The sequence below is a fragment of the Malaya genurostris genome, chromosome 1, assembly GCF_030247185.1.
Source record: "Malaya genurostris strain Urasoe2022 chromosome 1, Malgen_1.1, whole genome shotgun sequence".
NCBI classification, from domain to species: domain Eukaryota; kingdom Metazoa; phylum Arthropoda; class Insecta; order Diptera; family Culicidae; genus Malaya; species Malaya genurostris.
In genome coordinates, this window is record NC_080570.1 from 142,232,279 (window position 1) to 142,244,885 (window position 12,607).

At 35.9% G+C, this 12,607-nt stretch overlaps 1 protein-coding gene across 6 annotated transcripts in view; it reads right to left on the minus strand.

Moving 5' to 3' along the window:
• Positions 1–12,323, minus strand: part of LOC131425985 (mitogen-activated protein kinase kinase kinase 15) — a 36,374-nt gene extending 24,051 nt beyond the window's left edge. For 2 of the 6 annotated variants that reach the window (XM_058588338.1, XM_058588332.1), the window contains exons 1-2: positions 12,135–12,323; positions 10,429–10,966 (exon numbers count right to left, since the gene is read on the minus strand). In XM_058588338.1, the coding sequence (XP_058444321.1) occupies positions 10,429–10,495 (67 nt within the window). In that variant the 5' untranslated portion in view covers positions 10,496–10,966; positions 12,135–12,323. Of the gene's footprint in view, positions 1–1,459; positions 1,984–10,428; positions 11,028–11,936; positions 12,088–12,134 lie in introns of those variants that run through there. The other 4 variants (XM_058588335.1, XM_058588334.1, XM_058588336.1 and 1 more) reach the window with 4 other exon arrangements.
• Between the last annotated feature and the right edge of the window lie 284 nt (positions 12,324–12,607).

Sequence of the window (12,607 nt, forward strand, 5' to 3'; positions counted from 1 at the left end):
TTCAAGACATTCAACGCCTTGAATCAATCCAACGCAAATTCGTCCGTTTTGAACTTCGTCGTCTTTCGTGGACCTTCCGAGCTACGAAGATCGTTGCAAGTTGATTGACCTAGATTTACTCTCTGTTCGACATGACGTCTGTAAGGTCATTTTTGTCACTGATTTCGTATAGACTGTTCAGATCTTCTACAATTGTTACACTTAGATAGTCATCGCCGTACTCTTCGTTTCCAACCATTTCTTAGAATACTCTCATCTAGAGCTAACTACGGTTATTACTAACCATTGATAATTGCTCCAATGTATTTGACCTTCATCATTCTCGTAATGCTTTAAAAAAGCTGCTTCACAGTTATCTGTCTCGATAGGTTCTAGTAACTAGAATACTATATTTAGTTTTAGTTTTCTCTCATCATTGTATAATTTCTAAGTTTTAGTTTTAAGTTATTATGTATTATGTATTATTGGGATCATTCTAATCTGTTGTTGAAAAAAATGAGGAGGTTTTATGCCTGTTGGAGAGAAAGTTTTAACTAAACTAGCTCCACCTTAAATAATTGTAAACTCATTGTACCGTGAACCGATTGTCACACTTTTAGATTCAAATTCGATCCGATTTGCAGTTTCGCCATTACAGAGCAATGAGTGATTAAAATCTCAAATTGCCGCTTAGAACGACGGTCATTAAAATAATGAAATGAGAACTAAAACACCGAAGAATATTCATGCAAAAACACATGCGGTTTGATAAAAAAAGGTATCATCTCACTGCTAGGTGGATTAAGCACGTTTTTTAATAAAATTCCGGTTCTTTTTTGATCATAAAGTACTGTAGTAAAACCAAGAGGGATCAACTAATAAGCGTCGGTTCGGGAGTTTTTCTGTCGTCGGGAAACTCTCTGTCGGCATAGTCTAGATCTCTCTTCGGGAATCAGACGCCCTGGGCCATCGAAACACCAGCGAACCGGAACCGTCGGACCGACCCCGACACACTACTGGTCGATCCCCTGGAGTGAAGCGAGTGACTCAAAGTCCTGAACGAAAGGGCTCAACGAATAGACGAGAAACTGGCGTTGCACAAAGCCGGGAAGGGTGTCGTGAACACCGATAGCCTTCGACTCCAAAGTAAAACCTAACGGTGGTACCAGGGAGGTAGGGTACATATTTCAAATTCCGCTTTCAACTGGATTTCATCGAAAAGTGTTTACAAATTACTTATCGACAAGTCACTATAAAGCTACTTCAACAATTCCTTGAAATCCTTCTAATACTATTTTAATCAAATAAGTAAAGATATGCCCGTGGAACCCCCCGCTTTCGCGGTTCAAGATAACACAAACTGCAATCACTTGGCAGAATTCCTGCGTTCGGCCTCGCCTCAAAGAACGGAATGTGTTATCGGACATTTTAACTGATCGTCTTATCATCGTCATCATCATCATCAAACAATGCGACTTACTTTTATATAACTGCACAGGATACATTCTCGGTATCAGAGGAATATCTCGTTTCCGGCGATCTCACCGTCGAACCAAACACACACACACAAAAAAACGAGACCAGGAGTGGCAGGCGCTTCAGCAAAACGAAATATTTATAACCAAAACAATTCTATTTCCGGATGATGATCACATCGTCAAACATTGATTTTCTTTTTTTTATTTTTATAGCCCAACAGGCCGACAACGTAATTTCTCACAACGCACAGGTAAGTTCACTACCGATACCGGTGCTCTTTCGCGGCAGGTGACGGAAAACGCGCATTGACACAAAACCCGATCGATTAGGACAACGCGATCATAAGCTGTGACGTCACTTCGCCCCCATCGACTGACCGAGATAGATTTTTAGTGTAATTCTTTAACCAATGACTAATGATCGCCGTCGACGGTAACAAACTTGAACTTGAACCTCTTCAGTTCTTCTCCACCTACGGTAATGATGAGAATAAATGGTCGAACATAAAAAAAAAACGCCGGAAACCTTCCAAAAAACACGTCCGCCGCCGTACGCTCCGAGCAAAAGACTGAGTGAATTGAGTGAAACCCGCGCATTGGTTCTGCAGCAGAAGCTCTCTTTCTCTCTCTCTCTCTCTCTCTCTGGATTTGGCCCTAAACTGTGGAGGCTTCACAAATCAGCGTTTGATCAGAAGGAGGCGAGAGAGAGAGAGAGTAAAAAATGGGATTCATCCAGGCGCGAAATCCGCAAGCACATGCGGATTTCGTGCGTCGATGACCCGCAAATGGTGCCGCCGCACTGTAGATGACCGCGTATTTACCTGAATGGCTGGCGCACCGGTCGTCACTGTCGGTTTAAGCTTGAATGAAACTGTTTTGAATTAAGAGAAACGTGAAGAGTGACATCATCTTCCAGGATCTTGGGTTGGCTACCGAAAGTGTTTGTGGCTAAGTTTCGAACGATTTCCAAGCTAACGATGTTTCAGATTGTAGCCGGACAGGTTCTTACTAGTATTCTCTTCCTATGCTATGCTTGATCGGGATAAATTTTATTGCAGGAAAAAAATCAGTTTTCTTATTGGGGACCAGAAAAACTTTGGTTCTTTTAGTTGAGTTTCAAGGTAAATAAGATTATTTGTTCATTTATTTTCATTCATTTTACGTTTCGTTTTCGACTTATCAGTGCATTTCCATTTTGTGTTGAACTGCTAATGCCACCTCTTTGGTTATTACACGCAGAGAAATCGAGCTCGTTTAGAATAACAAAACAGTTGGTATATTTCTAAATTTGATTTATGAGCAATTCCAGCATAGCAAACCATAAGTTTTGAACTGATGGAGAGGTCAATCCGACTCACGACTGATATTTAAAAAGGGCGTATGTATTTTTGCATTTCACAAAAATTGCGTTTTTCAAATCGTTGCAACTCGGAAACCGTTAAATGTACAAAAATGGCGTTCAGGAAGAAGTTGTAGGAAATCGATTGGGCACTCTAAAAAAAATATACAGTGAAAAAAAATTTTGATTTTTTTCTTAATAATTACAAAATAATTCTTAATAATTACAAAACAACCCGAAAAAGTTAAATAAAAAAATCTGAGTTTTAATTTTTTTTGATAATTTTTATTTTAAAGCTGTTATTAAAACCTACAGATTGATGGCTATCCCATCCGTGCTTTTTGAAAAATGAAGATGTTACAGCTATAACAGTTAGTTCTTCTCATTGTAATTCGGAAACCGTTCACCATACAAAAATGGCGCCCAGCAAGTAGTTGTAGGGAATCAATGGGGCACTCTAAAAAAATATACACTGAAAAAAAATTTGATTTTAATTCTCAATAATTTCAAAATGAACCAAAAAAATTAAATTAAAAGAAAATCAGGGTTTCGATTTTTTTTTTGATAATTTTTATTTTAAAGCTCTTATTAAACCTACAGATTGATGGCTTAAGAATTATTTATGTACATGTAATAATTGTAGGTATAGCAATAAAATAAACAATTCATGGAAATACAAAAAATGGTGTTATAATTAAATATCCAAGTATCTCAAGAACAGCTACTTTTAGAAGAAAGGATATCATGAACAAATTTATTGCCTTTAACCTGTAGAATAATATTCTACTGTATAAATGATTATCTTTCAACGAGAACTCGAAATTTCGAATATATCTGTAAATTGTTTTAGCTGTAACTTCTTCATTTTTCAAAAGGCACGGATGGGATAGCCATCAATCCGTAGGTTTTAATAACAGCTTCAAAATCAAAATTATAAAAAAAATCGAAACCCTGATTTTATTTTAATTTTATTTTTTTGGTTCATTTTGAAATTATTGAGAACAAAAATCAAATTTTGTTTTCAGTGTATATTTTTTTAGAGTGCCCTATTGATTCCCTACAACTTCTTCCTGGACGCCATTTTGTGTACGATGAACGGTTTCCGAATTACAACGAAAAGAACTAATTAGTTACGGAATTTTGAATTTGTCGCTCAATTTTTTTTAAATTTTTTTGAGTACTTCGATAAGTTCATATGAAGTTAGCGAAGCCTCCCTTCCAAATATGCTTCAAAACAAATCGAAGCCTTGTAAATAATTTGCTGCTAATTAGTTACGATAATTTTAAATGTGTTGCTAATTTTTTTATTTGAGTACTTCGCTAAGTTTATATAAACTTAAGTAAAGTAAAGAAGTACTAAAAAATTAAAAAAAAATTGAACAACAAATTCAAAATTATCGTAACTAATTAGCAACAAATTATTCACTGGACTTCGATTTGTTTTGAAGCATATTTGTAAGGGAGGCTTCGCTAACTTCATATGAACTCAGCGAAGTACTCAAAAAAATTTAAAAAAATTAAGCAACAAATTCAAAATTACCGTAACTAATTAGCAACAAATTATTCACCTATTTGCGTTATCATCGGTGAGGGGTGCCTCGCTAAGTTCATGCTCATCCTAAACTCTGAGTTTGTGCCCTTTCATTTGATCCTGGGCGCTTGCTACTGAAAACCCAACCAAAATGCACACTCAGAATTTAGGAAAATAATTGAAAAGGTTATTTGCTCTTATTTGCATGTAAACTTTATCAAACTCTAGAAAATTTTTCTACTATCTTTTCTGGGTACTAGAGAAGTATTTATTTTTCGGTGCTTCCAGTTAGCGTAGCAGATTTATAATATCAGTAAAACAATTATTAAAAAAAACTTTTCGATACTTTCTTCCATTATTGTGATTCGTACCGTGTGTACTTCTGCAGCCGAACTATTCACACAATTTATCAACTTATGAGAACGATTTTAGATATTCAGATGTGTAACGAGACGTGTTATTTTTATTCGTATTCACGTCATCCAGTTATGTCTCTGACATTATCCACCCATTTTTTTAAATTATCTCAAATTTGAATCAAAATTTTAGGAAAAAAGTTGTTTCTGCGGATTTTTTGATGTTGAAATAAATTGCCTGTTGATTGCATATCAACAAAGGTAGACTCGATTTAAGTGTTTTTTTTTGTTTCAATTATAGAGGCTTTAACATTAATGTCATTCGCCTCTTCGGGCCAGAAAAACTTTCTGACCCTATGTGCGGGGTTGGGAATCGAACCCAGGCGGGATGCGTGAAAGGCATCGACTTACCCGTCACGCTATACCCGTCCCCAGGATTTAAGCGGTAATATCTATTCTGCTTTACCTTTACGATATTATTTGTCTGATACAACAATGATTATAGTTTGAATGCACCGTATTAGTTTTGTTTCTGGTTTATAGACCAGAGCATTTTTTTCACCCGTGAATGAACAGAAAAATTTGTACGCGTTTCATAAGTGAAAGTTTTATCTGCTTAGTTCGTTTTTCTTTGAGCTTTTCAAAAATCTAAGCGTAAACATTGATAATCAATAATATTAGAAACGGCATAACATGTTTTATTTACAAATTTCTCTTTCTTAACCGGACTGAAAGAGCATCGAATTACTGGATACTATGAAAAGCAAAATACCAGTACTCGATCGTTGTATGTAAATAAATGGAAATTTATAAATGTGAGTAATTGGAGCTCCTAAAAAGATATAAATCGAAAATGTGTTAAAAACAAACTTGTTTCAACGATTTTTCTTTCAAATGGCTTTAGTTTAATACTGACATATTTCCACAAAATTATTGAAGTTTTCGAATGTAAATATTGATAAAATTCTTCATCGACCCCTTCACTGTAAGAAATAGATTTCAAGCTTCGGCTGATTTTTAACACAAATTCATTCAAATTATTTCGGTTAGTTCGGAAAAGCGCGACTCAACGCTTACGTCAAATATTTGATAGCATTTCGTTTGTTATAAGTAATAAGTGTTACGAAGCGTTAAACGGAATTTATAGGCATTACGAAGCGTGACATGCGTTACGTTTTTGTAAGTTATAGGTGTTACGAAACGTTACATGATACTTTTGGAGTTTTAGATGTCACAAAGCGTTACATACGTTACTTTTTTATAATTTATAAGTGTTACGAAGCGTTATATGCATTACTTTCTTGAAATTTATAGGTGTTACGAAGCTTTAGTAAGTTATAGGTGTTACGAAACGTTTCATGTGGTACTTTTGGCGTACATACGTTACTTATTCATGGCGTACATACGTTACTTATTTATAAGCACATATAGCTCATTCATGAGTTAACGAAGCGTTACACGTGTTATTTTCTTGAAATTTATAGCTGTTAGGAAGCGTTACATGCGTTACTTTTTTGTAAGTTATAGGTATTACGAAACGTTATGTGTGTTATTTTTTACAAAAAAGTAAGTATGTGTTACTTTTTTTTAATTATGAGTTTAACGAAGCGTTACACGCGTTATTTATTATAACTAATAAGTGCTACGAGTGCGTTACTTTTCGTGATTTTACGAAGCGTTAAATGTGTGACCATTTTAGAATTTATAGGTATTACGAAGCGCACATGCGTCACTATTTGTATGTTACAGATGTTACGAAGCGTTACATGCGTCAATTTTTTTTCAAATGATAAGTATGCGTTACTTTTTTATAAGTTATGAGTGTAACGAAGGGTTACATGCATTACTTTTCAGAACGTTACGACGCGTTACTTTTTTGAGTTATAGGCGTTACGAAGCGTTACATAGGTTACTTTTTTGAAGTTATAGATGTTCCAAAGCGTTACATGCGTTATTTTTTGTGAGTTGTAAGTATTATGAAGCGTGACATGCGTTCCTTTTTTGTAAATTATAGGCGTTACGAAGCGTTACATGTGTCACTTTTTTGTGAGCTCTAGGTGTTACATGCGTTACTTTTCTGTAAGTTATAAGTGTTACGAAGCGTTACATGTGTAACCTTTTTAGTAAGTTATAGGTGTAACGAATCGTAACATGCGTTACTTTTTTGTGAATTATAAATATTACGAAGCGTTACATGCGTCACTTTTTTGAAGTTATAGGTGTTCCAAAGATTACATGCGTTATTTTTTGTGAGTTCTAGGTGTTATGAAACGTGACATGTGTTACTGTTTTTGTAAATTATAGGCGTTACGAAGCGTTACATGTGTTACTTTTTTGTGAGATATAAATATTACGAAGCGTTACATGCGTCACTTTTTTGTAAGTCACAGGTGTTACGAAGCGTTACATGCGTTACTTTTTTGGAATTGATAAAAGTTACGAAGGGTTACATTTTAGAAATTTATAGGTAATACGAAGCATTGCATGCGTTACTTTTTTGTAAGTTATAGGTGTGACGAAGCGTTACATATCTTACTTTTTCGCAAGTTATAGATGTTACGAAGCGTTACATGCGTTAGTGTTCAGGAATTTATAGGTGTTAGGAAGCATTTCTTTCCTATTTTGTAGGTTTTAAGTGTTACATGCGTCACTATTTGTATGTTGCAGGTGTTACGAAGCGTTACATGCGTTATTTGTTTATAAATAGTAAGTATGCGTTACTTTTCTGTATGTTATAAGTATTACGAGCGTTACATGCGTTACTTCTCATAAATTTGAAGGTGTTACGAATGATACAAACGTTACTTTTTTGTAAAATATAGATGTTACGAAGCGTTACATGCGTTACTTTTTGTGAAATTTATTGGTGTTACGACACGTTACTTTTTTGTGAGTTATAGGTGTTACGAAGCGTTACATGCATTATTTTTCAGAAATTCATAATTGATACGAAGCGGTTCATGCGTTATTTTTGTGAGTTGTAGGTGTTATGTTTTTTTTTGTAAATTATAGGCGTTACGAAGCGTTACATGTGTCACTTTTTGTGAGTTATCGATGTTACATGTGTTACTTTTCTGTAAGTTATGTGTGTTACGAAGCGTTACGTGCGTTACTTTTCTGTAAGTTATAAGTATTACGAAGCGTTACATGTGTTACCTTTTTGTAAGTTATAGGTGTAACGAATCATAACATGCGTTATAGGTGTTACGAAGCGTTGCATGCGTTACTTTTCTGGATTTTACTCTTTTTGAGTTTTAAATATTATGAAGCGTTACATGCGTCACTTTTTTATGTCATAGGTGTTACAAGGCGTTACGTTTTTGGAATTTATAGATGTAACGAAGCGTTACATGGGTTACATTTTAGAAATTTATAAGTATTACGAAGCGTTGCATGCGTTACTTTTTTGGATTTTATAGGTGTTACGAAGCATTCCTTTCCTATTTTCTAAGTTTTAAGTGTTACATGCGTTACTTTTTTTTAAATGTATAGGTATTACGAAGCGTTACATGCGTTACTTTTTTAACAATAATAAGCGTTACGAAGCGTTGTGTGCGCTACTTTTTTGTAAGTTATAGGTATTACGAAGCGTTACATACGATACTTTTTTGTAAGTTACAGGTGCTACAAAGCGTTATTTTTGTGAGTGTTGAGAAGCATTCCTTCCCCTTTTTGTAAGTTTTAAGTGTTACATGCGTTACTTTTTTTTGGAATTTACAGGTATTACGAAGCGTTTTTTGTAAGGTTTTTTTATATAGTTGAATTAAATGGAATAATTTTTCTTTTAAGGGTGACGGGGGAAAGAAAGAAACGGTATCGGAAAATTGTTTTTTTTTAAATTTTCTTGTAGTTTAACATTGTGTCCAAATTTCAAATCAATCGGAACAAAACTATCAAAACACTTTTTTAAGAAAAAAATATAAACGCTTTTTTTTGAAAACCAATTTTACGAAGTCCGTGAACACGATTTTGCCAAATCTACTGAACCGATTCTTGTCAAACTTGGAACATACTTTCTTACTATAAAATGCCTCCCCCACACGTTTTTAAAATTTTTCCATTTTCATATTATGCTCGTTTTTTACCTCAAACTCGTACTTTAAGTAAATTTAAGAACATGCTCAAAAGAGGTTTTGGGGAATGCCCTGTTACCGCCTTATTTTTTAATATTATTGAACGAAAATTTAACTAAATATATGATGCTTTATAATGTAAACAAAATTACAAATAATAAATTTGCTTAAGCTGTTTCTCCGTAGAAAATTATGTGTGAAAAAAATGTGTTTTTTGATTCAAATTATCCCTTACTTCCTCCTTAAAATCGATTTCAGTTCATTTCCTTAACCGCATAAATACTAATCTTTGTAATGCTATCGAATTTTAAACGAAATTTTGTTGGAAATATTATAAGCATGAGTTCTGTTTGAGGTATTATCAGTTGAAAGATAATTTACCAAGTTGTTGAATAATATGTAAAAATGTTCTTGACGAAGAAACAGCTGTAGAGCCTTCATCTGATATGTGTTTTATCACACTCAACAGAATTCAAATGGCAGAATGTTTTAAAGAATTTCTTGCAGATTACAGTTCAGTCATTTCTGGATCCTACCACTAGCCATTTAACTGCCCGAAACAATGATACATTTGTGGCAAACTCCTTTGAAGTAGAAGGTTAAGTTCCACATCTGAATGTATTAGTCTAAATTTGCTTTTCAAATCATAGCTATCGTATGATTAAGTCGAACTGCAACAGCAAAAACACCAGCACTTCTTGGTTATCATATAAGTCAAGATATTTGCTCCGCTAAACTAAACCTACTCGTTAAAAAAAAACATTTTTCTACTTATGGAATCAGTTGAACGAGAATAAACAACGAACGAACATTGTCTGGCCGTCCAACGAACTCTGATCTGTTATAAATGATCATTCCATATAAAGACACGTGTTGGCCGGCAACGGGAACGAGTGGAAAATAAAACCGCTGCGACTCGACCATTGAAGGAGTAAATTGTTCGGAAAACAAAATCCCAGCCTACTATTAGCGAATTGTAGATTACATATTATCGTTGAACATGTGATGCCGGGTGCAAAAACACCGATAGAAATGTGTGCAGTAGTTTGAAAATACATGATGCGTTTTTATTCAAAATCGAAAAACGTTGTTGGGTGGTAAAACTATCTTTTCAACCATCAACCCTTCCTGATTGGTTCTTTGTCCACTTTATCATGTTTGCACGGTCAAGTACGCGCGACTTGAACCCACCGTTTCGCAATCAATTCAAAACAAAACTTTACATTCTATAAATAAATCATCGCAACCAGACGGCTCTGCCGTCGTGCGATAATTACCTACACCGCACCGAACTAATGTCGTTTTCGTTTTTAAATTGCACTACACCGGTGTAGCGAAAGCTGCACTGAAACCGTTCGTTTTTGCCAATTGCACTACACCAGTGCTACACTTTTTCTGCACCGATACCACTGGTGTAGCACTCATCAAAAGTTTGGTGTAGCTCTGTGCAATGGAATCGTTTATTGTAGTCAATGGTTACTGTTTATGTTTTCGTCAGTTTTGTTCGTTTATGCATGCCTCAGTGTAGCACTGCACCGGTGTAGTGCAAATTAAAAACGAAAACGCCATAAGAAAACAGACGGCAAACAGCAACAACAACAAAAAAAAAACCCGTCCGTTTATACAAACACTCGCATATGGCCATACAGGTACATACTTGCACGGCACTTACCTGTATCTTCTATCGTCCCCGAATCCAACACCAACTCCTCCGTCACGGCCTCCACCGCCGGCTGCATCGCAATTTCCGGTTCGGTCGCCAGTTTTGCTGTCAGTTTGTTTACCGGGGGTTTGCTGCTTTTTGCTGCTGCTGAAATCTTCGCCGACGCGAAAATTCCGAATGCCTCTGGGGTCTCCGTGTGTTCTAGGGGAAAATCGCACCCATAACCGGCGATCGGTGTGTCCTCGATGCTACATCCGGATAGTCCGATTCTACTTCGAACAGAGTCGTTCAAACTTTAATGGCTAATTTATGTATTTCACTCGAAGCGCGAGAGGGATTTCCTCCCACAACAATACAAGTTATTTTTTTTTGTGTCGATCACTTTTTGTTATTCTTTGTGTTTGCAACGATCGCAACGAGTGCGAATGAGTGGAAGTTGTTGACACCCACGTACACTTACTGCGCCATGGCGGTCTGCACTGTCTGGAGCACACAGGTTATGCCCCTTCAACTGCTTGCTTACTTACTTACTGACATTTAGGAAAACCTAAATTAAAATGTAACACTTTTAATCCTAACAAGAAAACTTGTCACTACAAAACTTCTGGCTGCGAAATGAAACACGATATAATCTAGGTCAACGATTGCGACAGATTCGTTCGAATCCGAAGATCGGCTAATCGCGGCGAACCCACGAAACTATTGAACGTTCTTCTATACACTTCACTATCGGCCGAGGTACCAGAGGAGACTACATCGATGGCTGGCAAGGAGATGGAGATACGTTCTGTGTATACAGCCTTTAGCTAAACCGCCGTCGTTGTAGTCGTGTTTCGTACAAGCAATTTTAGCCTTTCTTTTTGTCTGTTCTACGGTCCCCACAGCAGCGCACATAACGTGGACCTCGCAAATTTAAAGTGCTACCCGAATGAGGTACTGTGGCGAACTAACCTACTACTTCATTAGATAGAGTAATTGAGAGCATGTCGAACAATGATCTGAATTCTTGGATATAATGTTGAGTTACTTTAACCACGTTTGTCTGTTATTCATCTCAGCTGACAATATTCTACAAACGGATTTTGAGCTGCTTTCAAAATTGACAGCAGCTTTTATGTATGAAGCAATATTTGAACAACCCGAATCTCCCCTACATAATTACTGACACCAATACCAACACAAACATGTATTGAAAATATTGGCAATGAAAATAAAAAAGAATATGATTGCAGTTGGCAGGAAAAAAAGATCTTTTATTTGTTTACTACGATTGAAACGAACATGGAATAAATGACGTTTGCCGCTCAATTAACACAATGTTTCGTAATAATGACTGTGGTCAAGAACACGAAATAATCCAGTAATTTGTGAATGTACAGTATCATGTTTGTTTTTGTTGCAGTAGCCGAACTACAAACACTAATCTCTATTGAGTTCAAACACCACTTGACAACGGGGGGAAAAAGCTCACGCAACAAGACGTGAACCTAAAACGAACAATATTATAATTGAACTACCGGTCAATTGAGTGCTTCGGTTATGTCAAACCAAAACTATTTTTGTTTCTCTAACCGAATGAATACAAATACAGGCACAGTTTCTAGTCTCACACTTGGTATGTTATGTCACAGCGTTTCAACAACACGACCACAACCGATTGCAAATTCCTTCTACTCTCGTGCACCAACGTAAATGAGGACCACACTGTTGAATACCTTCGTAGGAAGCCAATTTTTTTCACGAACCCGTGGTAGATGAAATTACGGTTATAATCAATGCTAATGCAACCAGAACAACTTGAAATATCACACGACACTATTTACAACCGGCTTCGGCGAAAATCTTCGAACAAAAATTACGGTTTCCCGAGCGGTCCAAAACAAGTACACCATTTGAAGATTACGATCGACTGCAACACATTGTCGGGGATGCCAGGTTATATTTTTTCGAAAAACTTCGTTCAACACAAAAATCAGTCTGTGCAAAATCTGTGAATATTGTAAAATAGGATCGTTTTCGTGAGCAATATAAATAGGCCTCGTCACGTACGAGTGCAATCTCGAAAATACACTTTGGCTCCGTTTGCCCCAGAAATTTGAAAAATTTTGAGGTAATGAAAATCATAAGGCAAATCTTATGATGCATAAAAAAACCATTTCGAAATGTTAACATTAACAATTACCTCTAT